Here is a 27,562-nt window from a genome sequence, read left to right as displayed (position 1 = left end):
ATGGAGGTGAAAGGCAGTCAGATCACTGGAGCAGGGACATCAGTGCCACTGTCCCCAGTAACAGGTTGGGGTGCTGTGTGGGTGCCAGTGGCAAGGACCTGCTTACATGAAGTCTACACTCTGTCCTGGAATGGGGAAGAGAGAATAAAAATGTGATGATTGGAGAAGTGAGGATGAGAGGAGACTGGGGAAGATAAGGAGGCAATGTTAGGAGAGATAGAATGGGGGAGGAAGGGTGTCAGCAGTGAAGCTTACTTCAAATTGAGACATTGATGGTGAAAATAGGGGTAAAGCAATTTCTGGCAGACCCTCCCAGGGTTAACTGAGACCTCTAGATGGCTAGATAGTAGCAGTGAACCTTTGGTCACAGACTCCAGTGAAGTTGCTCCTTGTGTTTGCTGTGGCTGAGATCCAGAAGGACAGTGAGAGCAGAAAGGCTCAGCCTCACCTGAGGAGAGGCAGCTGTCAGGGTGCCACCCTGGGCAAGGGGCAGGTACAGGTGCTGTGTGGGGGCTCTGAAGAAGTCAGATCTTCCAGAGCCTGGGGTACTGGGGCTAAGCTATCCATACACATAGCTCATTCAGTGTTTCAAACCTCTCTTGCATTGTGCTGTATTAAGAATAAAATGTACTTCTTTGGTTTAGGAAGGCTGTCTGGTTGCTGTATTAGCTGTCGGTCACACGCACCTGGGCTGAAAACGACTGGCATCTGAAGCCCCTTGGACCTGCTGGAGGCAGCCTCATCTACCTGCGGATGTTGTGAATTAGGAGCTGGCCAAAGAGTGGGAGAGCTCCAGTATCCCTCCCCAGAAAAGGTAAGGTCTGGAGGCTAAAACTGTCTGGACTGCGCTTGTAGACCAGAAAAACAGAGCAGTTGTCCGAGTACAGAGCTGACAGCATTGTAGATGAGACCTTTGAAATTTAAGTATGTAGAGTGCAAAGTTATTTACATTGGTTTAAACCTCAAGTTGTTTTCTGGAGGTGTTAGATTGCTATTTGCACACATCACCCTTGATTTCTGTTGGCTGTGAGTCACATCATTCTGATAGCTTGTAATTCATGCAGCCAAACTTTTCAGTGTTATTGTCTCTTTAAAACCTCACACTCTGGTAGCCTTAGGCAGTTAAAACAATCAGGACAGTGGAGCAGTATCTCTGAGCTAAACCAGAGCAGTAGGTAAAGAGCAGAGGGTTGTTCTCTCCTGTGAAAGCACAGGTGTGAGTCGGATGATGAGGAATCTATTCCTGGCCCTAACATGCAGTGCAGTCTCTGCACCTGATTCACCACTGTGTTACTCTACTAATCTTCTTAGCCTCATCTTGCCACTCTCCTGTATGCTGTGGCAATCAGTTACACTTCCACAGAGTACATGTAAAATGCTATCAATTTGAAAGCGTGATTTATATCCCAGAGCAAAAGTTTATGTTGATTCTGGTAAGTGGGGTGGGTTTTGTGGGACCAAAATGATTTCCAGACCCTGCAGCATTTTTGATATGCTCTTTGTGTCTGCAGTATGTGGCATAGTTCAGTCTACAATATTGTTTTCCCTATTGTGGATCAGCTTTCCTGGGTAGGTTGTGCACAGTATTTTATTTCTAGCTGGGAACTCACTTTGAATATGTAGATACTACATGTATAAACTTCAGATTCATGTAGTACCATCATCCCTCCCTCTGTCCTGTTTCAGGTGTCTCAATATGCTCTCCTAGTTGTAGTGCTCAGGAGATCCTGTGTTGGGATGTTCTGTTGTCCCACTCCTCTGGGTATTCTTGCTGATAGATCCCTGATCCTCTCTGAGACTGGGGAACAGACCCAGTCAGCTGCTGAAGGAAAGCACTAGACTTAATTGTGGCAGTGCTAACAGTATGGATAAGCAGGGTCAGCTCCTGCCTAGAGCTCCAGCTGTGATTTTGCTGCTCAGTGTCTAGCTGATTACAGGGCTTCAGTTGGTCACCAAGTGTCATTTATTGAGTGGTGAAGTCCAGACTAGTGCTGCAGTGTTATAACAAAGCAAGTGTCAGCAGCTTCCTGAGAAGGCAGCTGGTGATGGTCTGAGCTTTTTATGAGTCCGGCAGTTATGTCAGTGATGCAGCCATTTCTGAAGAAAGCTGTGTCTGGCAAGTGCTCTGGTGTGTGGTACCATTGCTGTAAGGCTGCTTCTTCCCTGTCCTCAAGAACCATCAAATGTAGAGCAGAAGTCTCCTATTACTGTTAAAACAAAAACCAAGCGCCGTATGGGCACAAGAAAACACAGATCCATTGGCAGCAGAACAAGACTATGAATTATTCATTCTTCCAATGCCTCCTGTAGGTTCCATCCACTCAGGCTGTTCAGGATGCTGTCTGTTGGAGATACAGACAGATCTGCTTTCAAAGCCATGCAGACAAGACCCTGCAGACTGCTATCACCACTCTTGAGCTTGTTCTTCATTAAACTGGCTTGGGCATTGTTGTGACATCCTTGAGGACACAGAAGTAACCTATGATCCTGTGGATTGTTGGTAGGAATACTTGTAACACCAATGAACTTGGGACACATCTGGTGATGCCGGCCTGGAATTGTCTGTGAGGTGAGGGCGGTGAGTTAGGAGCAAGATGGAAGCCCTGGCTGCTCTGGCCCATTTTGCAAAAGCGAGGTGGGAGAGCCACATCTTTTGTGTAGCATTGCTTTGGTTTTTGTGAGAAACTTAGACTATGTCAGTTTGTTCCTAGCTCCTTCTTGCTGAGAAGCTGAAGTGTCCTCTGTTAAAAGTTCCCTGAGCACAGGCAGGATTTTTCTGTCCATGCAGAGTGCTCTAGTGGAGATGAGTATGTTTAAGTGGCTGTTTGGGAGCATCTGTAACACATAGTTTCTCTCAATTAATTTACTAGTAGGCATTTGTCTATCTAATGGTTGTCAGCTGGCAGTTGAATTTGAGACGCACTGAAGACTTACAGAGCTGCAGAGGCTCAATTCTCCTCCAACTCTTCCATGAACTGCTGTGGGCTTAGGTAAGTGGTGCCCACTGTGAGAGAAGGTGTTGCTGAAGGATTGTTCAGAAGCTGTTCTTCAGCATAAAATGGACATACTTTTTGAAGCAGAAGGGTTTTAATTATTTTTTTGCTTTTTTCTTCCCACTGGTTGGTATGAAGATTCCTTCAGTCATTTTGCGTACCCAGGCTGCACTGTCCATGCCGTATTGCAGATTTTTGAGCATTTCCCCCCATCTTCCTTCTGCATCTCTCAGAGCTGTTCTTGGCTATTAGGCTTTTGCTGAGATGTATTCTGATTTTTAGTGTGAGAAAAGCTACCTGTAACTAGCAACAGCTGTAGAAATGATGGTCTTCCTAAAGCAGAAGTTCAGTCTTTGCATTTACAGCTTGTAATGTTTTGTAATGTGCCCTACTGCGTTTTGAGAGAACTTCAAATGTTCGTAAAGAGCTTCTTGGAAAGGAAGGGAATGTTACTTCTGTCAAAACAAGACACTGTAGCTTGTGTTCAGAACAGTTTTCAGGTTCTCATTATGTCAGCCGGTTGGATATGCCCTAGAGTGAGTCACCTTTGGAGTTGTCCTAGTCCAGATGCTGAGGGAAACTGGAAGCTACGATAAAATCCCAGGCTGCTTTTGAAGAGTCCTCACTAAAAAAAGTGGTGGAAGCATGCTGAGGGGAATAGCTGCACTGCTGGGTTGAGAGGCTAGGTAGATTTCACAAAGAGAGCTGTTAAGGAAGGAAGGGTTTCTTCTGAAGAAGGTAAAATGTGTCTGTCATCCTATGGTCTGGACCAAAGTGAAAAGGCGATAAACTGGAAGCATATCTTTTCTTTGTTTTTCATCAGTGAAAGAAGTAGACAAACAGAGCATGCAATGGATTTGTGGTTTCCATAGTGATGTAGCTATGGAAGCTTTTGTGTGGCTGAGCTTTGCCCTCACTGCAATCACACTTGAAGGCTATGAGTGTTCAGCTTTCCTGCCAGGGAAATATAAGTATGTATCAAAGATGGAAATGGCTGAAAATGCAGCTGCATTTTCATGAATTGTTATGTTTGCTTTGTTACCTGAATATCTGAATGTTTAAAAGCTTAGCTCATTTCTCCCTTATCTGTTGTTTTGCATTGGAACAGTGCATCCAACTGTACTGACACCACAGTTCTTGCTGCACCAGGCAGTGATATATTGACCTTGGTCCTTTGCTTTCTGTCATCTGTATATACACACAAATCCCACAACACTGGTGCTGTGACTCTGCAGCCACACAGATTTCAAACATGCATGGGTCAGGAAACGCAACTCTTTTGGGGCACGCCAACTAGTCAAACACCATCCTGTGAAACTTGACAGGTGAGCTTCATGCTGTTCATAGACATCAACTCACTTGTCCATGTATCTGACATTAAATCATGCTTTATTTTAATGAGCATTTTGAGAATATTTTAATAGTCAAAATACATTACCCTTGGGGAATTTTTACATGTGGAGAGAGCTGTTTCTGACTGTGAATGGTTGATTAATTCTGTCTTTCAAAACAAGTTGGAGGTGGAATTTTTTAGCATCTCAGTGATAAGATTACCAGTGGGTCCTAGAGGCAAGGGAAGGAAAATGCTTGATGTGAATGTTGCATGCGCACATCAGGCAGTTATGCACATACTAGTCCTACATACACACTCGCATTGTCCAGTCTTTGTGGTTGACAGGCATTTGTGCCTCATCTTTTTTTTTTGCTTGTACTGCTGCTGGATGTTTTCTTGCTGTCTCCCTGAACAAATCTTCCTTACCTTCAGCATTTGTTTTGCTTGTCTAATGGATGTAATGGGTCATCTGTTCCCTTTATAGAAAGGAACGTTAATTATTTCCAGAAGGCTAATTAGGTTGCTAATGAGAAACTGTACTGCAGAAATATTTCCTTTAATTACTCACTCTTAAGTGCTGTACAGAGAAGCTAATTGAATATGCTGTTAAATACAAATGTTTGTATCTGGCTTAAAGATGCACCTTCAGGCTCCCTGAAATAAATATTTTGGTAAACTTGGGAATCCATGTGACACAGATGACTGAGCAAATGAGACTGGTGCTAAGACCTGCCTAGTTGTGCAGCCTTTTTGACTGCACCTCAATTTGGCACTTCTGCAAGTGACTGGATGCAATTGCTCTTTATATTTCAGTTTTCCTGATGACTTCTGTCAGTATAGGTAACTATTTTTGCTACCTGCCAGCCCTATCTATAATTAGATGCAGCCCTCACACCAAATAGTTTAGCCTAATCAGCCAGATGGCCGTCAGAGGCACAGAGAGGTGGAGTGACATGTCCAAGGTCACACTGCAGATCATGGCAAACCTAGTAATAAAGCAGAGGTTTCATCAGTCCTGTGTTAGTTCACTGCACTGTTTGCCCCTTGAGCCTCTCTTAGGGCCAGCATAGCTGATTATGAGACTTGCATCAGTTTGCATATTGCTTCATGAGGCAGCACAGCTGCTCAACAACCCCATTTATGGTAGCCACCTTGGCACTGGCTTAGGTCCTTTTGCTTCTCCATCTGAGTCCTGTCTTCTACTTGCTTCATTTCCTTGTTGTAGTGATAACAAAATTGGACAGAAAATAGACTTTCTAACACAATTTGAAAAATTAGAAAGCAGGCATTCTTTATTACAGTGCCAGGCACTTTCAGAGGATATCTCCTCTAATCAAATGTCTGTCAAATGTGTGAAACTTTACCACAGGGTATTTATTTCATCATGATTATACACATTCGTTACAATGTACTTCCTGATACATAAACATCACTTTCCCTACAACTAATTTGCATTCATCTGCCTCCTACTGGAAGACTTTATGGTCCTGGAGGGTCATCTAAAGCGGTCTCTGGTTGTAGTTACTGAGTGCCCCAATATGACCAGTCCTTGAACTTTTCTTTGGGCATGCATGTTGCTTCTTGTTACATAACTTTACAAAACCCCTAGTATATTTCTAATTTTTTGTCTATCCACTAGTTCCAGCTACATTTATCATTCATTCTGTGTGCATATTTTTGCATTCTTTTATGGTTTTTTGCTAGTTAGTCTTTAAGTTCTATCTAGCAACTTTGGGGGAACTGAAAATTTTTATTCTTTGTATTCTCTCGCAGTCTCAATGCCTTTTAGAATTGCTTTGGGAGAGAGAGCTACTGTAGTCTAGTGGATATTTTACTTTTAGTACTCCAAGTATGAAAGTTGGAATGGATCTCTAATATCCCCTGCTTTATGACTGCTGAGCCTTCATGCAGCTCTGTAGAAGAGCTTCACTTTTTTTCACCATCCTCTAATGTCCAGTCTGCTCTTAGCCAGATTCTTGGAACTTTTTATGTGCCATGGCTGTAATAGGGAAAATGTGAGGGAAGGCTGCTGAATGAGGGCTGCTTCTGTGCATAAGAAGATGCTCCTTATTCTTCTATATACTGGTCATTGTAAACTCAGCAGGAGAAGGAAGGAAGATCTGTCAGTGTTGTGGATGCAGTGCAAAATTTTGCATTTTGTACTGTGCTGCCAGAGTATCTAAGTGCAGGTGACTCAGAAGAGTGACTTAGACATGGGAAATACCCAAGAAAAGTACCATCAGAATGGGATGGCAAAAGTCACCCTCTGTTTCTTTTCAGGCACAGATGTATGCTGCTGTAACTTTTATCTGTGTGCCACACATGCAGCACTGCCTTGGCTGAGGCACATTAATTTAAAAGTTCATTTTGCAAATGTAATATTTAAGTTAATCTTGCATATTTTTACAGCTGTGGGAGCTCTCAGAGACAGTGAAGATACAGTGAAGCAAGTTTCTTAGCTGCAGTGTAATCTGGCTTCTAAATTAGTACAAGCCTATGCAAAACAAGCACACTTGAAAATGTTAACACCTTGAACACCTTGGCATTGCTATGAATTGTTGTGAAGATAGTGCTGTTTGCTCTATGTGTAATGTGATGGGTTTCTTGTTGCATGTATCAAGACTAGTTATATTATGAAATGATATTTAGGTTGTTTTAGCAGGAGACAAAAACTTACATTCTTTCTCATTCTACCCACAGCATATTGTTTAATATCTAGTGATTGCTGTAGAAGTCTTGGTATGCTGCAGGTTTCTGTACATCTAAAAAGGAATGGATAGCTGACCAGAGTGTGTTTGTCTCCAGGACTGACAATAGAAAGTGCACAATTCAGGCATGAAAATTACAACTCTTAAGCATCTTACATAAACATAGACAAGAAAACATATGGTGCCTCTCTGGTTCTATTTGCTATGGGTCACCTGATGCTCTGTTTATTGAGCAGATTTTAAAGATGGTTTTAAAAGAATTTAAGGTTTGGGGCTTTTGAAGAGGGTTACTTTTGGTGTCCAGTGTGAGCAGTATCAAACAAATTCACTTAAAAGTGAGGAATTCTTTTCTAGTCTTAATGCAAGACAGTTCCCAACTGTGTCCAACACAGATGAGAACTGGCATCTTTGTTAAGCTGGCATTTTGCCCAGAGGCATGAGGTGCCTATTGTTGCCCAAAGGAAAACAAGATGAAGAAAAAATCTTGTTATCTTGTTTGATAAGACCTGAAATTACCCTATGTAACCTCAAGTATTTCACAGAGGTGACTAAATCAGTGTTATACATGCTTTAAGCACCTCTAAGTAGGTACTGGAAAGATGCAGGAAAGATAGCATCAAGAATGATCAAACTCCACTTTTGTCTTCGGAATGTGCCCATCTCTAACTGCCTTCACAGGCTTTAGTAACTACAAATGGGAACCTGTAGGGAAACAAAGCTTGTAAGTAAATTATCTTTGTTAAGTGCCTGAAATTCATTCATTAATTTGGACCTCTGTATGCATGTGTGTATGAAATGTTTATGCAAAATTCAAAATCTAGTAAAACCATGTCATGCAAATAATTAATTTGTTAGAATGGTATCATGGTGCAGTAATAGTGTAATGCAGATTACTGGGGGCGAACAAACAAGTCACTGTCAGAAGTGCTTTTCAGTCAGTGAGACCTCAGTGTCTGCTCAAAGGAGGGATCAGTTCCTCACTGCTTAAACAACAACTTGCTAAATAACATTGCCTCCTAAAATAGCAACCAGTTGTTTAGAGTGTATCTAAAGTGTAAACTTTTCTTGAGATGGTAGAATGAAACCTGAAAACATAAGTTGGGTATTAAGGGCACCACAAATGAAGATATGGGCAGAAAATAGTGTGGCCCTGGGAAAGCCCTGTGAGTTTGGGAGCTCTGTGGCCAGTCATTAATGGGGCAAGACACACTTGCGTGATTCAAGACAGCCAGCACAGCTTCACCAAGGGCAAGTTCTGCCTGACCAACCCAGTGGCCGTCTGTGGAGTGACTCCATCAGTGGAAGGGTACAGGTGTCATTTATATGGACTTCTGTAAAGCATTCGACATGGTCCCCCACAACATCCTTCTCTCTAAATTGGCAAGACATGGATTTGATGGACAGACTGTTCAGTGGATAAAGAATTGTTTGGACTGTTGCATCCAAAGGGTGGTGGTCAAATAGCTCAGAGTCCCAGTGAATGTCAAGGAACAAATGGTGTTCCTCGGGTGTCTGTACTGGGACCCTCTGCCCTCATAAGACTCTTTTTGGAGTGCTGCATCCAGCTCTGGGGTCTCCAGCATAGCAAGGACATCAGCCTGTTGGAATGAGTCCAGAGGAAGTTCACCAAGTTGATCAGAGGGCTGGAGCACCTGTCCTGTGAAGACAGGCTAGGGTGGCTGGGGTGTTCAGCCTGGGCAACAAGAGATTCTGAGAAGGAAACCTTATAGCACCTTCTAGTACCTAAAGAGGGCTACAAGGGGGCGGGAGAGGGAATTTTTACAAGGGCATGTAGTGATAGGCCAAGGAGTGATGGCTTTAAACTGAAAGAGACTAGGTTTAGGCTGGATATTAGGAAGAACCTTTTTACTGTGAGGGGTGGTGAGGCACTGGAACAAGTTGCACAGAGAATTTGTGGGTGCTCCATCTCTGGAAGTGTTCAAGTCCAGGTTGGATGGGGCCCTGAGCAACCTGGTCCAGAGGAAGGTGTCCCTACCCATGGCAGGCTGGTTGGAACTGGATGATCTTTGGGGTCTCTCCCAACCCAAACTATTCTAGGTTCTCTTATTCTTGTCTCCCCTGTCTAAATACAAAAGCACAATTACATGATAGCTAGGTAAAGCTTTAGATTACAGTTCAATGGAAGGAGTTAAAAGCCAGTTAATTATCCATCCATGGAAAAACCTCTACTGCCTGTGGATGAGACTCCAGGATGGCAGGTTTGCCTCTATGCTGCAGAGGATGACACAGCCATAGTTGTTTTCTTTTCTGGTTGTGCTTGCCGGGCCCCATGGGGCTCAATCTTTCCAACCAGGTGCAGAATGCAATTAACTTCCTCTGACAAGCTCACAGAAACTAGTGGAAGCTCGGTACTTGGCAAAAAGAGAAACTAAGTATAGGAGGTGTTAAGAACGAACTGAACCTCATGGGTGGGAAGTTGTGGTCTTACCATTTCCTCTTACATGCTCCTGTCTAGTGTAAATGGCTCTTCCAGTGTTTCAGCTGAGGGTGTTGTGTGTTTCATAGCATTCAGCTACTAGGCTGCCATGAGACTTCAAAAAAAAGCCTTTTCTGGAAACCAGGTGAAGTCTGTTCAGCTCAATATTCCCATTTCTAAGGAGAGGTGATAGGTTTTACTGAGTCAGCTGATATTGAGAGGGAGGTGGAAGAGGGACAGTAAATTATAGATACTCAGGCCATCTTTGGGCTTGAAGCTGTTTGAAGTTGAGTATCATGATTCTGTCTCTGGTCTTACCGAAGTAGTAAGATCAAAGTTACTGAAAACATAATCTGGATCTGCAGTAGCTAATTCTTCCTGGCATGATTTACTTGTGGATCCTGCAATGGGGAAGGACTCTGCACACCACAACCCCAGCTGGATGGAGACACTGGGCCGCCAACTTCTCCTTCTTCAGCTTGTGTCTCCACATGTTCCTAAGGCACCTGCATGAACATCACATACAAAGTACTTTTGTAAAGGGAATTCAGTGTCAGTGAAAGGTACTGTCTGGATTGTCCTGAGAAACATCAGTGCTTTTGTAAAGGAATGAGAAGCTCTAATAGTGAGAACATGAACTTTCTGCATTATGCATCAACATGATTTATCTATTCTGGAAAGAGCATTTTCCAGAGACAAGTAAAAGAATACATTGTTATCTTGTCTCTCTTCTGGGATGGCCCAGGATCTTGGCCAATTAGTGCCTGTGTTTCAATGATGAGGATCTTTTGTCAGTCACTGGGAATTAAATGAATATTTATAAGGAAAGAGCTCTGTGTGTGTTTTGGAACATTTTCTTTTTTTGAAGCATGTAAAACAGAATAAATACAAATACACAAGCAAGAAAATTGCTCTGGCTTCTACTGCAGTAGCTGTGTGTGTAGACTCAAATTCAAGTCTGCTGTTATCATTGTGCTTTGACCTTTTGCAACTGTAACATCTTGCTGCAGCTGAGAGTGGAAAATGTCTTCTGTGCAGACTTACAGTTGAGTGAAGAGGTGAGTAGTATTTTTACATCCTCGCTGTGTTTAGGATTAGAGTTAGCAGTTCTTAGGGATTTTCTTTTCTAAGGTGGAAACTTAATTCCTTTTTCAGGTGTTTAGAAGCAGGTGGTATTAATACGATGCAGTTACATTCCATAAGTCCTTAAGCAGATGCATGTTAGCTGCTATTCACAAGAGATGATTTAGAATTTTTCAGAAGGCTGAATGTGTAGATTGGATCTCAAAAAAGGGGTGAATGTGAGTTGGGTCTCAACCATAGACTGATAGATCTGTAAAGCAGTCTAAAGCTATGTATTCTTTTATTTCATAATCTGGGCTTGCTGTACTATGAAAGGTAAATTCCTGGACTTCAGGTATTTAGAATATTCTGAAGCATCCCCGTGCACATACATACAGACTTCTCTGTCTTAAGGAACCCAAAGTGTTACACTTAGGTTAACTAATAAATACTGACAAATTCTGAAATTTCTTTCCAGTATTGGAGCAATAAATCTGTTTGTTTTATTGGGGAGACTGTTCAGTAGGACATGGTCATTTGGACACACTGCAGTCACAAAAGGAAATGTAGAAGTAGAGTATAAACATAATATTAAATGGATCTATTTTCAGAGTGGCTCTGTAAAGGCTGGAGTGAACAGACTCTGTGAAGCTGTGATAAATGATTGGAAGGTTGAAGGTATAATAAATCCAATAATAGTGTTTGTAGTGTTTGTAAAAGCTCACCTCAGCACAAAAATGAACACAGGCAGAAGAGGCAGTTATAAGGAAAAAGATCCATCCCCTTCAAGTAGAGGGGAAAAGAGGATAAATCAGCAAATAAAATAGGAAAATATATGAAGGCATCTCTATATATTTATATATCTGTACAGATATAGATAGAATTCAAATTTATGTACCTACCACATGTAGACACAGCAGGTTGATTTGCCTACATTAAAGCAGGTATCTATGGTCAAGTCCAAACTAGAGAACAGTCCAGTGTTCTGTGATTTAGGAGAGAGGCAAGAAGAAACTCAGAAACAGTAGGGAAAGAACTACAGTGACATCAGGTCTAGTCTGAGGAGACATGAGACATCCTTATGACCTAGCTCCGTGGTTCATGAGCTGGAGTGCATGAAGCTGCATCTGGGAGCACATCTCAGTTGGAAGAATAGTGCTGGGAAACACCTTTTGGAACAGTACCTTCATGACTATTGGAAAAGGAGGGAGCTGTAGGATGCAACAGCTAAAGCTTATGGACAAATGCTAAGTGAAGAAATCGAAAGAGATAAGAGCTTCTTTGAATGGCAGGGAAAAATAAAAAGCCTGGCAAATACCACTTCTACATGGGGCACAAAAGTTGAGTTACTCCAATTTTTTAAAAGAGCTCCTGAGTGTATAACTTTCGCCACCTTTCAGAAGATTGAGTTTCAGTCATGAAACATGAGTCAGAAAGCTCTTGTGTTTCCTTCTTGGGACACATAGTACATAATCAAATTAATGACTTGAAGGGGAGTAATAAACACCTAAATATTGGAGGTTTATGGTGAATCTCATGCTTCAGTTTTACAAAAGAGAAAAATGACAGGTGTGCATAAAACATGAAGATGGTATCTTTGTGATTGTAGCTTGAATGCTAAACTTCCTGATACCTTTAGGAAATAACGGTGCTAAAAGTGTCAGCCTTCTTTTGCCAAGATGTAAATAGGAATAGAAGTACCCAACACAGTGTGGGGGTATGTTTGCTGTGTAGGAACTAGACCCTAAAACCCAAAGTTTTGTTGACTTGTTATTCAGAACAGAGAAATTGGACAAGTATGTGAATTCAAATTTATCTAAGTGATGCTGGCTTGAAATAAATCTGAACAATAAAGTACAAAACTCATCACTAATTTATTTGTGCATACAATGTATTTCCACTGCTGATTACATATTTTGCAAACCAGTGACAGCATGATTAATACCCATGGTATGGTAATTGGTGGGCACTAGTGGGAAAAACTCCTGGAAACTGCTTAGAGGAGCTGCCTTTCCCAGCTGTTGGCATGGTTGTCTACTTGATGATCTTGCTGGACATGACAAAGTGATCAGTGGAATTCTGAGATTTATCCTCTTCTACCCTTCCTTTTCAGGATGTTTCTACCTCTGATGCCTGTGTGAAATTAAGAAGATGAGGTAGATGAGGTAATCTTGGAGGCTCCACAGGGATTCCTTTGGTGAGAAAGGATAATTTAGTACTCTGAGACTGCTCAAGTTTTACACCAAGGCTGCTAGGAAGAAACCTCAGGAGTCACAGCCTTGTGAATAACAGATAGCACTTGGGAGACCTGATTCTTTGACATCTCAGAAATAGTTTAATGTTAGGAAGGAAAAAAATTGTATATTGAGAGGTAAAAATATTTGATGTGGAATTGCCACCAAGAGATTTCCAAAAGGGGAAAGAGAGAAGGAAACCCTTCATACAACATTCTTGGACTATGAACCTGAAGATGCTTAAAAGTGTGCTCCCTCCTGTTTTGTGTGACTTTATGCAGTACCTTCTGCTTGCAGGGTTTAAACCTAACTCAGCTTAGGCCAAGATGTTACATTTCTTTATGAACTGCAGCAGTTCTGTTCCTTCTAGATGAAGAGTGACTGTAGTTGCTAACTGCAGGTATTTAAACTATACGGTTACCTACTATCACTTTAATGCTGGGAATTTTTAAATGCTTGTGCACCAGTGAAGAGTAATAAAAGGAGAGAGAAACAATTCTTTACAGTTGTGTATATGCAACAAGAATTTCCATAAAAGAAGCAGGCATTTTTATGAAATTATGCTTTGACCTTTAGCTGTAGCAAATGAGGAGAGACTACTTTGAATCTGTCAATGATACAGATTTTAGTGATTTGGATTGTGTCATTATGTTAGCAAGCTGGAATTTTAGATACTTTAACAGCTTGATCATAGTATTTTTCTCTGCCAAGCTTTATTTTCAATGTGAAAAATGTTTGAATTTTTTTGTCTTTTTTTTTTTCCCCAAATGTGGCTTTCATTCATTTCATCCTGATTCTGACTTATTTCTGAAGATTGTTCAGAAGTGCTGTGCTAAGCATATATATTTGTTACTGATACTGACCTTTGTGAGTAGACCAGTTTTTTATTGTAGGTTGAAGCAGAATGGTTTATTTGCTTTCCATTTTGCTTTGGAAAGATGAGGCATTTGCTTTCTAGAAATGAACTGTCTGAATTTCCAAAAATCTGTTAGAAACCACATAAAATGGGTGACACATGATGTCTTGCCGTCATGTTGTCTTTTCTTTACATGTGTTGGCTGTGTAGTGACAGTGGACAGTAAATCTTGTAAACTTGTGTTTTCAGGACAAATTCTCTTCTTCCATTCATCACTCTGGTTTGGGTTGCTGGTAGGGCATGATGTGCATTATGTTCTTTGATTGTCAGATTTTCTTCACTTAGCTAATATCATAATATCAAGCTCAAGCTTTTGAAAACACGCATGAATTTTGATTGCCACTGTACTTGAATGCATGGTTTGATATGAAGGAGCCCAGCTTGCAGGAGCTTATGAGTCAGGCAGTTGCCCATCAGGGATCTATAGGTGCTCAGACCTAGGCCTGAAGTCATGGTGTGTGAACCTGTGTCACTTTTTGAAAACTGGGTTCTAGGAACTCAAGTCTGCTCTCACTGCAGAGAAAGAAGTCAACTGTTCAGGTTAAGATAATGGTGAATCCAGCAACTGAACACCCAAAACTGAAGGATGGCCGATACAGATTCTCAGAGCAGATTGTGCCCCCTGGACATGTCATCTCCTTGGGAACAGACCTTCCATGATGCTGGCTCCCTCCTCTTCAGTGTTAATGGGAAGCTCAGCCTGCTCCTATAGGAGAGTCCTGGCTTCCAAGTCTTTGCTTTGTACTGGAGTCACATCAGGGGCACTTGGGCTCTTGCTGGACATTTGCTTGTTTTGAGAACCATAGTATCAGCAAATGTTGGGAACTCAGGGCAGCTTTTCCAAACAGGGAAGGGCAGCAGGTAAGGCACAAGACCCTTATGGCAACAGACTTCGAGGTGAACATGACGTTCCCTGAAGGAGATGCTAGGGAGATTTACGCTTAATACTTGTAGATGTCAAGTTTGGATTCAGTCATTTCTCATAGTGTCTTTCAAGTCTGTTACTTGCATGACTCTTGGGGGTTTTAACTTCTATCAGGTACAAAGGAAACATTCCTCTTGCTCACTGTAAGTAAAGACCTACTGCTTTAATCTGTTTTCAGGCTGCAGTGGTCACTGTGGGCTGGGAAGGTGTGTTCATGTAATGTAACATTTCCTGCTATGTGTGTGGCAGGACATGGAAGGTCTCCGCTTTCTGCACTTTTGCTGCCATTCATGAGATCACCTTAGTCTAAAAGCTATTCTTTAAACAATGTCTTCATATTTTCTCTTTGTCTTCTGAGAAGCCAGCTTCCCTCTACACTCCTTCCCAAGAAAACCCTACCTTTCTCCTTTCTTTTGTGAAATGGTACCTTCTAGGCAGCCCACACACAGGCATTACTGCTAAGAACTACACTTCCCCATCCCTTTGGGTTAGTCTGGTAATTGGATTAATTTAATCTCCTTTTGTCGTCATTCTTTTTTACTGTATCCCAATTCTCTTTGGACCAGATTTGAAAGACAGACAGGGATCAGAGACTACCAGCAGGTACAGAGTGAACTGGACAAGGGAGCAAGAAAACAAGGAGTGGCAGGGAAACGATGTGCCTTCTATGGGCAAGGAGCTAGAGACAGAAATGAGGGGAAAATGCAGATAAGAAATAGATTGTGCTTTCTTACCCCACAGTATGTGGGAGACAGTGTGCATCCTGATGGACATAGAATCCAGACAAAGAAGCAGCAAAAACAGATGACTCAGAATTGATCAAAATCCAAGGGCTTCAGATCTTTCCTGAAAGCACTGAGAGTCTCTATTTGGAGACGTCTGTGGCATGCTTTTAGCTTCATTGCAGGGCTTGATTAATCGATCTGCTGGAGCTCTTCCACACTTTAGTACAGCTGAAATCCTATTTTCTGAGCCACAGTTAATTGAGGCTCTCAGTTACCTGAAGGATGAATATCTCCTCAGAGTTATGACTTCAGCACATAAGTACCACTAAGGCTTACTTTATAAATCTTTAAACACTGATGAACTAATATTTTGGGGCCAAATCTAGTACATAGTGTTCTGTACACATCTAGTGTTCTATAAACCTTTACTTCAAATGGTGTGTGAGATCTCTGTGAAAATGTTGAAGCCAGTTTTGCAGCTTATTCATTGAATGTTGTCCAAGGTTGCAAAGGTATATTTGTTAGGTGTTTACTCAGAGGAAAAATGCAAAATAAGAATTACACTTAAACAGCTATTGCCCAAAAATGCATGTCAATTTTCACCAACACATTCTCGTATCTACTATAGTCCTTGCTAAAGCAGAGAAGTAGATACACATCTGATTCTCCCAGTCTGAAGAAAGAACACTGTAGCTACAATGATGTGCCAGTGGAAGTAACTAAAAAAGGAACAAGAAACAGTTATTTTTACCTAAGTACTGTTTAGGTAATAAGGATCTGAGGAAGGAGGATATCAGCAGTGCAGCTCATGGACAGGGAAAGTACCCTTTACTTCAGCTTGGTCCTCTGCTCATGGTTCTGTTGTTTGGAGAGACTAAAATATCCTACTGTCTATGTGTCTCCTTTGCACTTTTTCAAATTTAAGAGTAATTATGGTACATAACATAGGGTTATAGATCCCTAAGGCATTTATTAGAAATATGAACATGCATGTTATAGAACTAAATATTAGTAAATATGAATTTGTAAAGTAATACTGTGTTGTAACTTTTTAACTTGCAGAAATAACTGGGCACTATGAGTATGAAACATGCTGCAGTAGTTCAGGTTCACCTGCAGAGGATCAATTAGCTGACAGAATTCATAGACTCAAAATTCATTAGGGGAATTGTCTCATGGAGGTTTTTGTTTGTGTTTTTCTTTTATTAGCACCTCAGAGTTAATTCAGTGTTTCTTGAGGAGGTGTCATTAAACTCATCCAGTGCATCTAAATAATTCTCCTGAATTAAAGGGAATAAAGACAACCTGTATGAGATTTTTTTTAAAGCACAGTTTGGCTTGGTAGTAGGGAAATGGGCTGAAAGCCACTGCAAAGGAGAGCTTTGAAAAAAAAAGATGAGCCAGGCAGTGCTCAGGAGCTTAATCAGGCATGAATACAACATCCACTGAGATGTTCCCTGCAGTGCTTGTGTGAGACAAATCTACCATTATTTCTTGGTCTACAATCAGTCCATCTTCTGATCACTTCCCTCTTCCCTGCCAAGGCTGCATCATCTGCAGAACTGAATGTGAGTGTGGAGTGCTCCTCTTGCACAGAGGGGTCTCACATGAAGTGGGGCAGGCTGTAAGTCCTTTCTCCTTACTTGGCCTGGTGCATCAGTTTTACCTGTATCTTACATCAACCTAGGGGATTATTAATATCAATTTCAGAGCTGAAATTATAAAATATCAAAATGCTATCAAATATCTATAGTCTTGGTGCTTTCTTACAGCCATAAGTCAAAGTCCTGCCCTGATCACAGAATGGGTCAGGTTGGGAGGGACCACAGTGGGTCATCTGGTCTAAACTCCCTGCTCAAGCAGGGTCATCCTAGAGTACATGGCACAGCATTTCATCCAGACAGTTCTTGAATATCTCCTGGGAGGGAGACTCCACAATCTCTCTGGGAAATCTGTCCAATGCTTGATCACCCACGGAGTAAAAAAATTCTTCCTCATATTCAGGTGGAACTTCCTCCATCAATTTCTGCCCACTGCCTCCTTGCATGGAGTTACTCTTACTCAGGTGCAGGACCCTGCATTTTTCTTGTATCACAGGCAATTCTTCTCTGCCCATCTCTCCAACCTGTTGAGATCCTCCTAAAGGGTGCACTAGGGGGGTATTGGCCACTCCTCACAGCTTTGTGTCCTCAGTGAACCTGTTGCTGCAACCAGATTTCTGTAGAGAAACTCAGTCCTTCATATACTTTCCCAGTTAGATCTGTGCTTGTTTCCTCTAGGTGCAGTGGGCTCTTTGCCCCTTTGTTGCCAGCAGAGTTATGCACACAGGCAGGGCACTCAGGGAAAGAGCTGAGTGTTCTTTGGAGGTCCCTGTGTGGTTTCCACAGACTTGCCTTGTTTTTTTTTCTCAGCAAGCTGGAAAAGAAGGTCCTACTAGAGAAGAAGGAAAAATTAGGAAGCCTGGCCTAGCTCAGGCTTCCTAATAATTTTGTATTAGAGGAACTATTTCTGTTTTAACTATTTGAAATACAATTTGCTGATGATGGAAAGCATTTTCAAAACTTTGAATTTAGAAGCTCCCTGTTTTCCCCAAAACAGCACAGCGCAAGCAGCCTCACTGCAAGCACGGTCATCCATGAGCAGTCTCCATGTATTGTTTGCTCTCTGCTGAGACAATTGCATAGCTGGCAGCTGTGTTTCTGATTTTCAGGAAGCTGCTGCCCATCCCATTGTAAGTGCCTCAGTGATGAATGTCACTTGTTTTCCTGAGGAGACTGAATAGCTCCCATACGTTCAGAGCCTTTTGTTCAGTATTACTGTCACTCCATTAAAAGTTTTGCATCACCAAGTTCAATTATCTACTTAAGGCTTTTCACAAATCTGCATTTCTTACTGAATCGGGTCTTGGCCTTCTGTTTGGATGTTTCTCCCACTAATGTCATGCTTTTCAGCTTGATTCTTTTATCATATATTGCTGCCCAATAAAACAACGCTTTTTCTCATTTATGTCCCTCATGAGACTTTGTGCAATATTGCTTACCAGACACCAAATAATTTAGTGTGGCTGGGAAATAAGATGTTTGGGAAAAGCTGCAGTTTTAATTGTTCTGTAAATGCTCAAGTGACTTGTAACGATTAAGCTGTACAGTCCCCAGCTTGTGCAGTGATGTGCTGTGGCTTGTGATAGCCTCCCTAAATGTATTCTCCATTCCCTTTATGTCTTGCTATGTACTTTTTGTTTTATTTTGGATGAAATATTTTACAGGAGGAGCTGTGATTTGTGGATTTGCTTAGTGACTAGGAACCAGTTATGTTTGGGCTACCAGAGATTAGTATCTGCCCTGTCTTGGGATGCTTCTAATCAGCAAGAGTTCTGTGAGGACTCTTGCAGGCATATTGTAAGAAGGTAGTTTCCATCGAGGCTTGGCCCACTGGAGACACGACAGTAGAGAAGGCAAATATTGAGACAGTGCCAGTGCATTGATGTTTGTCTCTGCACTTGTGGTGAAAGCCATGTGATTCAAAAGAACTCAACAGTGGTCTTTGCAATGGGTTAACTTGAAAATGTCTGAGACCTGATCTAGATTCAGTTGTTAGACTTCTAGTGTTGTGACTAAATATTTTGCAAACAGTAAAAAAGAAACAGAAAGCAAATAGATTTTTATTAAGTTTGTGGTATAGAACCAGGAAAGAGGAATCTTCATTGCACAGAGGAGATAGTGTGGGGTAGAACAGGATGTGGCTTGTTGGATATGTTTCTATAAGTCTCTGGTTTTGTGTGGAGGTATAAGGCAATGGAAATAATAGGTGAAGGGATCCTTGGAATGAAAATGGAGAGGGAGAGGGAAGGACCCTCTGTGCATTTGATCCAACTTTGTGTATAGATTTGAAAAATTACAAGGGTGCTCCCAGCTAACAGTTCAAATACATTTCATATAAAGATGTAGAGAGAAGTGCAAGGACTAAGGATCACAAGTGAAAAAGTTAGGCTTATAGAAAAGTTAGGAAAACCATACAATCCCTTGGCAACTTAGTAAAATCTTTACAATCATTTCCTTCTATTGATAAGAACATTACATATTACAGAAGTATCAGAGTATTCTGAGGTGGAAGGGACCCAGAAGGATCATCAAGTCCAACTCTTAAGTGAGTGGCCCATACAGGGATCAAACCCATAACCTTGGCATTATTAGCATCATGCTCTAACTAACTGAGCTAATTGCATTATTATTACATTTTACTTTGTTTCAATTATTAAACTCATCTAAACCCATTTTTTTTTTACTTTTTTTCCCCTCCTGATTCTTCTTTCCATCTCACTAGAGAGCAGTGAGCAAGTGTCTGTCTGGCACTTAGTTGCTAGCTGGGTTTAAATCATAATGCCTTCTTACTGCTTTCCCTTACTTCTGTACCTCTGATTTTTGACTTGTTCTTGAAATTATGTCAGAATGGAGTAATGATATGAGGATTCAGAGTGCTAAGCTTATCAACTGTGTTGGCAAACTAACGAAGTAACATTACACTGACAAACTCTCCTTGGTTTGCAGTGCCCTTATACATCAGCTTCTTATGGACTGTATGGACATACACCTCCTGCATATTTCTTGTGTGCCACCTCTTCTGTCTTGCAGGGTTTCTTAGGACTGAATTTTTAGGAGACGTGGGGCAATCTCTAGTGACTCTTTATTATTTCACCTACAAGCTCACTATGTGCTGTTGACCTTACTCTGTAGCACGTAATGATTGCTCAGTGTCCTGTGTGAAATGGATTCTGGCATTAGAAAATGGGTCTTTGTTCAAGCACCCAAATCATATGAACCGTCAAGGCTTTGGTTGTTTGCGTGTCTGGTTAAGAGAAGTGTGAACAGATCATGGATCCAGTTTTGTCCTTTTCACTTTCAATATTCCCCTGTGCATATCTTCTTCATGTTTATTTTTGTAGTTCTGTTTTTCCTTATAGAAGTTTCTCTTAATCTCCTATCAGAATGTCAGTTGCATGTTAATTGTTCAGAGAGGCACTGTGTTTACAGGGCAGGGCAGACACAGCCTCTTTCCAGATGGCATGGAATGACTGTACATAAAGTTAGTGTGGTCCTTTCCTTGCACATTGTGCCACAGAACTGACATGTGCAAGTTAAATAGTGCTTGTAAAGAGTCCAGAGAAACTCAGCTTGAAAGAGCAAGTTTCTAAGAATGAAAGAAGTCAAATTTATCCTGTGGTGTAAATCTGCAAGGCTTCAGTAAAGTTATGCTTATAATCACCTCGTGTTATTGACTGTAGCATGGCAGACTTGTGAATCTCTACAGAAAGTGTAAAAGCTAATTGTGCTGAAACAGCTTAGTGATAAGCAAATTGTGCCTTTTCAAAAACTCTTCACTAATTTCTTCCTGTATAGACAATTAGAGTTTGTTCTCATTTCCTATTTATCATGACTAACTACCCCTCTCTAGGCTCAGCTGTTCCTTTTTATTCTCCTCCTTTGTGCTTTGCTGTCCTGAAGCCAAATCTGAATGAATTTCAGTGGCTCTCTTGTGCTTTTTGGCTTGGTATCAGGAAGTCTGACACCGTAAGAAAATTATTTTACAAATGCTGGCCATACAATGGATGAGTTCTTCAACAGGCAAAATAAAAGTTCAGCTGAATAGTGAGTGCAAGGTATGGTGTCTGTAAGTGTACAATCTGAATTTCCTCCTCCAATTTGCTTGCTGTAGCTCCCATCAAAGCTCAGTTTTAGTCTACAGTAAACATTTTGCATATAGAGACTGTAGGCAACAGCTGGAAAGGCCCAGTTTTACCATGCTGTGTTCAACTAATCTGTTCCACAGTAGAATCACAAAAGTAAGGTAGAGTGCTGTTTCCTGAAAAGACCAAACAGGTGACATGTGCTCCTATATTTTTCTGCTGACTTGCAAACCAGTAAATTCTTTGGCAGCCTTGCTCCTGGCAAAGCCCTTGCACTTATCAACTCTCTCCTTATCTCTGCCGTAATACCAGTGGCGTCCCGTTTTCCAGGCAGAGGAGTATATGTTGTTCAGGCCCATTCTGAGTCATGGAGCCCTGTAAGGTGCCACCTTTCCCCAGGACTTAAAATCTGCTGTGGTGAAAATGAGAGTCACTTCTTTCTCAGATTTATCCTTTGTTACAAGTTTGTGTGTTGCCATCTGGGGGATAAGGACTTGTGACATCCTCGCTGACTTCTCTCTTGCTCTCTCTCCCTCTTCCTTTCAGAGTGCTGCTGGGGTGAGTGCAGAAGAATGGCTGCGGCAGAACCTCTGACCGCTTTCTCACGATGGTACCTGTACGCCATCCACGGCTATTTCTGTGAGGTGATGTTCACAGCTGCCTGGGAATTTGTGGTCAACTTCAACTGGAAGTTCCCAGGTGTTACCAGTGTGTGGGCACTCTTCATCTATGGCACCTCTATCCTCATTGTGGAGAAGATGTATCTGTATCTCAAAGACAAGTGTAATATTTTAGTGCGCTGCTTCATTTACACACTGTGGACATACCTCTGGGAGTTCACCACTGGCCTCATCCTACGCCAGTTCAATGCCTGCCCATGGGACTATTCCCAGTTTGATTTTGACTTCATGGGCCTGATCACCCTGGAGTATGCCATCCCATGGTTTTGTGCTTCTTTCATCATGGAGCAGCTGGTGATCAGAAACACCCTGCGCTTACGATTCGATGAGACTGCTGAGCCCGGGGCCCCCACCGCACCCATTGGCTTGGCCAACGGCCACGTGAAGACGGATTGAGCAGTGACTTAGAACCATACTTAGCAATGTGAAAGAGCCAAGACCTCTACCACGGACAGTCAGCTCTGGCTCTGAGGTACTGCTCCTTGCTGTATAAGATTCGTAAACCCCATTTTTCTAATGGGGGTGTGCATGGGATATACCAGAAAAAATGGAACCAATAGATTTTCTATGGATTTTACTCTTTGGGCTCCAAGGACCAATATCAGTTACTTGTTAGTTAGGTCGTTTCTGATTTTAACTTATTACTGATGAAAGCAGTCCTTTTGCTTACACTTTAAAGTGGAGAAAGAAGAGAAAAGAAACGCTACAGCGGAAATGCATCCAAAAAAGCCCCACCTAATCAGTGGATGGGCATGGACACGCCAGCTGAGTTAGTGATTGGCTTACTCCATTAGGCAATATTCAGGTGCTTGCTTGCAACCAATACCTCCCTGGGACCTGAGATGCTGCAGGAACAAGCAAAATCCATCTGCTGTTGAGAAGTACCTAAGACTGGCAGTCTGCTGGGGAGGTAGATGGTGTTCCCCTCACCAGGTCCCATTGGCCTCTCCCCAGGTTCTTTGTTGCACCATGAAATAATCTGGTGCTGGACATCTTGCTGAATTTATACAGATCTCGTACTTTCTGAAATCTCAGTCCTGATACTCATTAGAAATTTTTTTCTTTTTTTTTTTTCCTTCTTCTTCATTTTTTTTTTCCTAATAAAGACCTTTTTTTGCCAAGTGAATTTTACCATAATCTGTGCTATCTGAATCTTGGCAAAAGGCACAAGAAACAGTGCAAGTCTTCCCATCTCCTTTGTCCCCCCAAAGCAGATCTTGCTGCAGATTCCAGCTCCCATCTCAGCCATGCAAACCTTGTAGAGACTATATAGCCCACAAGACTTTTCTGCCTTCCTTTCCAGGGATTCCTCTGTTTCTGGTGATGTCAATAACTTAGTCTGGCTGCAGCCCATTGTATTTGAAGGTCAAAACCTTCATGTGGCTAACCCAGGATTTGGTCCTCTGGCACTGACTTCCATGTTCCTTCAGCACTGGAAGGCCTTGGCTCAGTTCTGTCTTGTGTTCTGCTCAGTGTATCAAGTGGATTTGCTTTTTCTTCTCAAATTCTGCTTTAAATAACCACAACCATATTGTTGTGACAGTAATTGGAGTCAGCAAGAGATATACCATGCTGTCTGATACACTTACTAAAAAAACCCAAAAAAACAACAAAAACCAGAACACCAGTCTCTGAAAAGCAGTTCTTCATGCTCTGCCTGAGTGAGGCTTTGAGTAGGGCGTGAGAGCAGCAGTAGAGAGGTGGAGCAGGAGGGACTGCTGTGGCTTCACTGTAGACCTACCTGCACCAGGGACAGTTTGAAATTGGTAACACTCATGGAGAACAAGGACAGTTGTGGTACAGGGAAGGTGTTTGATAGTGGCAGCCACAAGTTTGTAATTCACTCCTTCAAGTTTTGGCCTTTGAAGTTAGCAAAGTTAGCAAGAAACATGGAGCTTCCAGCTGTCAGATTTCTCACTCCTGAACTGATATGGGGAAGGTTTGCCAGAGCTGTCCCATAAGGCCAGATTAATTTTTCTTGTTCTTCCACTACAGTCAGCAGAGCTGTACCAGGGATAATTTGGCTTGGAATGCAGATCTGTTGTAGGATTCCACTCTTATTTTGGAAACAGTTGGGCCATTTCTGTGTATGTCCCTTGTCTCTGGTAGGGGGTCCTCAATTACGAACTTGCTCCTTGCCCTGACACAGCCATTCCTGAGAGGAAAAACACTGCTGGCCCTGTGAGTAGAATTGTTTCTTGGTTCTGCTCTTACAGGGCAGTGTTAATCCTTTTTTTGTATTACACAGAGAGCAATTATTTTATTCCTTCCCCTTTTCACATGGCATCCATTGCTGGCAATGGATGCATGAAAACAGTGGTGGCAAGGAATTAATCAAATCTGCCCTGGGTATGCAATGTATCCTGAATCACTGAGAATACTTAGGTGGGTATTTAGAGTTCCTTTTTTATTATTTCATTATATTAAAAGAGAACAAACACTGAACAGATAGTTCTTTTGATGCTGTGATGCCAGTGCTACAAAGTCAGAGAAACAGTATGTAGTTTATCAGCCTTGTTGGTCTCAGGAGTATAGACCCAAGCAAAATAGTCACCTGAAACTGTACATGGAGGAAAAAAAGAGCTTTGTGTGTAGGATAATGTAACAGCTCTACTGGAGCAGAACAAGAACTGCAAGGTGCAGATGAGAGTTGGGATCTCACTATTTTGGCCCTGGTTATGTCACGATCATCAAATGCAGTGTCTAAAGCTGGGTTGTCCTCTCACAGCATAGCTTAAATGTGGTGTTGTGCTGCCTCCTACACCACCCCCACATCATGTAAAACCCTCAGCTTTATAGAAAGATCCTTAGAATCCCTGCTTTCTCCTTAGCTGTTACAAAACTCTTTGGAAAGGTTAAAAAGGAGCTAGCAGTGTGGTGTGGAGGACTGGCTGTCCACAGAGCTAACCTGGTGTGCAGTAGCAGTTGTGTCTGTTATTGTCTGTACTTAAGAAGGTCCCATATAAATGACACTTTATTTGTGTTTTGCTGAACGATGTAATATTTAACTGCTCAAAATATGGAAGGGTTTCCCAGCAGCATCTAGTATCCTAGGGCATTATCCTTATTGCCTGTGTCACTGAAACAGCTGTTGTAGTCTGCTTTCCACTGGTGTCTGACGTGTACCACCCAGCTACTGCATCTTCATAGAGTGGTAATTTATACCCAGAAGTGCACTTTACTTGCAGCTTGCACACCAGAAACAGAAAAGGACCTGGCAAATTCTTAAATAATATAATTATATATAATACCACATACCTACTGCAGCAGGATTAGCCAGATTTCTCCTTTCTGAGCAACGTGGCTGCTGTCAGAGCTTTGTCTTTTCTGCAAAATCTCCCTTTTTAATACATGTGATGCTTCTTATAACATCTTGCAGAACTGCCCAGAGCACGTTACCAGGATCTCAGTGGCAGCTCAGTGAGAGCTCGGGAGCTGGACTGAAGTTGAAGAGACATTTACATGAAGAAAAAAAACGCACAAGGCCTAACATTTGTTTGTATGTGTATCTTCCTCAGTAGATTAAAGTTGCCTGTTTTGAGTTCACCAGCAATAAAAAAAACTTGTGATTTATCTACCTTGTCCTAACTGCAGCAAAGAGAAAACTACCCCGATCTCTGCCTTTCTTTCCCAGGGGGTGGTGGGATGTGGACATCCCAGGGTTCCAGTTTTGCATCTGTTCTCTTGCTTATCTCATGTACAATCCACCCTAAAGGATCTCAAAGTATTTGATAAATAAGTACAGAGTCTGGTGTCTGTCACACGAGAGGCAGTTCAAGCATTACTGTGGTATCTGTTCATACTCCAAAGATCTTGCCAGAGGGGCATGTTTGATCTACAGCAAGCCCAGATGGCATTTTGTTCTTTGGTGTTATAATTGAGAGAAATGTGTACATATGTACCAGGTACTATTGAGCCTTTGGTCTGAATGCATTTTGTAATTAAAGCAGAATAATCCAATCAAGATTTTGCTTGACTAGTCCTGTGACTATAAAAGGTAAAAAAAGACTGCAGGGCTTTAGCTGCTTTGAGAATTAGGAAGCAGGTGACTGAAGTCCTGAGTTCAGTAGCAGTGCTCTGCTGCTGACTGGCTTTCTAAAACCTGCAGAGAAAGAAAGGGGATTTCTTCACTCATGGAAACTTCTGCCCTTTCTGTAAATAAAACATGAGCCACAACCAAGATGTGAACTGAAACAAAATGTTTTTCTATTTTAGTCTATCCTAGGCCCTGAATACATGCAATATGTCCTGTATTCAAGGGGAGGCTTGCAGACCTGAGCACTTTACCTCCACTTCTGCCTGCAAAATTAAGCTGAAACGCCCAAGGGGAAGAATACTCACTTCCCCTTCATTTCTGCACACTGGCAGCTACCAAATCCCTCTGTGGTCCATGCCCTGTTATAGATGGAAATTTTTCTTCTTATATGGCCACTTACCAAACCAGAAGCTGTTAGTAATGTGTGTCACCTTACCCAGCTGCTTTGGCACCTAAAGACCTCTTTGGGTCACAGAGCTGGTGAGAACAGATGAGCATTGTCCTTGTTTGGCAAATGGCCTCCCTTTGAAGCTGTCCTCTCTTACTCCTCCTGAAGTGTCCTGAGCCAGCTGCTGGGGAAGGGACATTCCCTTCCTTCCACTTTCTGTCACAGACAATGGAGCAAGCTCTGCAGCTGCTCAGGGGCCTTGGCACCACTCAAGGTTTTATGCTAACACAGGTCTGTCTCCACTGGGGCATGGGAAGTTTGATTTCAGAACTCCAAGGCTCTGGACTTCAGAATCATCACAAGCAAGGCTTCCACAGACCTCATACTGGATTTGTACCATGTGGAGTAGCTTACATCTTGTAGGATGACATGGGTTTGCTCTATCAAGGTTTGACCTCTGGTCAAACTGCTTTGTGAACAAGAGGGGAAGTCAGAGAAGCAGGTGGTGCCCCCAGTACCTACTCTGCTTTTGGCTCCTGGACAACTAGCACAGATGGGGAAGGAAAAGGTGCTGTTTTGACAGAAGTCCTAGGCAGGAGCTGTGGATACAACTGATTAGTTTGTGCCCAAAGGCATCACATCTTCAAATACAAAGTTGTGCTTTCCAACTGAAATTTTCACTGCTTGTGGAAATGCTAATGTTTGCTTGCCCCAAAGTGTATGATTGCTTCAACTTGCTCTGAACTAGAAGGAGCATTCAAAATCTCCAGTCCTCTTACTCTCTAGGCAATTCCCAACTTACATCTTTGTGGAAAAATACTTCACCTTGGGATGAGCAAGCTAATGCTCATTAAACCAGTATAGGTCCTAAAAGCCATATAGTGCTGTGCTCCACCTTGCTGAGTTAATCATGCTGAGAAGCAGAATAGGCACACCTCAGAGTGTTCTGCCATTTGGCTGTACCACATCAGGACCTGAACTAGTACCAACACCTACACAGGAATTCATTTTGACTTATAAAATGTACTCTTAATTCCATGCTTAAGAGGGAGAAAGACAGAGATCCTATATAAGCTTCATCACTGTTTGTTATCTTGTGCTCTTACTTGTTTAAAACTTCAGCTGTTTAATTGAGACCCTGAAGACCAAATGTGGAAGGTGACTTTTTACAGCTCTGAAGCAGGTCAGTATCATCACACAGCTGCACTCTGCATTGCACAGGGTGTGCTGTGCAGCCCCAGTGCACAGCCAGGATGGGCTTCCACCTGCCAACGACTGTGATGACTAGAGGGGGTGATAAAAACACTGCTGATAATGGTGGCAGAGCAAGGACTGGTGGTGACACTCCCAAATCTTCACAAGTTAGGTTGAAATAATCACTTCATATTCTCTGTATCTGGTACTTCTTATAGATCTAAAGCAAATTGGCAGGTTTTTTATTC

At 42.0% G+C, this 27,562-nt stretch overlaps 2 protein-coding genes across 4 annotated transcripts in view; both read left to right on the top strand.

Annotated features, from left to right (window-relative positions):
• The first annotated feature begins 679 nt into the window (after positions 1-679).
• On the top strand, positions 680-25,678 carry TMEM229B (transmembrane protein 229B). 2 transcript variants are annotated; one of them, XR_015772924.1, is made up of 3 exons: positions 680-814; positions 21,563-22,168; positions 25,076-25,678. XR_015772924.1 is itself a non-coding variant. In XM_005520364.3 (2 exons), the coding sequence occupies exon 2, from the start codon at positions 21,589-21,591 to the stop codon at positions 22,090-22,092; it is 504 nt and encodes a 167-aa protein (XP_005520421.1). In that variant the 5' UTR covers positions 680-814; positions 21,563-21,588; the 3' UTR covers positions 22,093-25,665. The 2 variants fall into 2 exon arrangements, 1 of the variants encoding a protein (XP_005520421.1); XM_005520364.3 differs by having other exon boundaries at positions 21,563-25,665.
• Positions 694-27,562, top strand: part of RAD51B (RAD51 paralog B) — a 402,616-nt gene continuing 375,747 nt past the window's right edge. For both annotated transcript variants that reach the window (XM_088057766.1, XM_005520365.3), the window contains exon 1: positions 694-814. The gene's annotated coding sequence lies outside the window, so the exon portion shown is untranslated. The remainder of the gene's footprint in view (positions 815-27,562) is intronic.

This window comes from Pseudopodoces humilis, chromosome 7 (genome assembly GCF_049639895.1).
Source record: "Pseudopodoces humilis isolate 2021_Gansu_Grassland_sample_001 chromosome 7, ASM4963989v1, whole genome shotgun sequence".
Lineage (NCBI taxonomy): Eukaryota > Metazoa > Chordata > Aves > Passeriformes > Paridae > Pseudopodoces > Pseudopodoces humilis.
The sequence above is the reverse complement of the archived record's forward strand: the minus strand, read 5'-3'. Positions and strand labels throughout refer to the sequence as shown.

Coding starts and splice junctions, on each gene's coding strand:
- TMEM229B (XM_005520364.3), top strand. CDS start 21,589: ATGGCTGCGGCAGAACCTCTGACCGCTTTCTCACGATGGTACCTGTAC.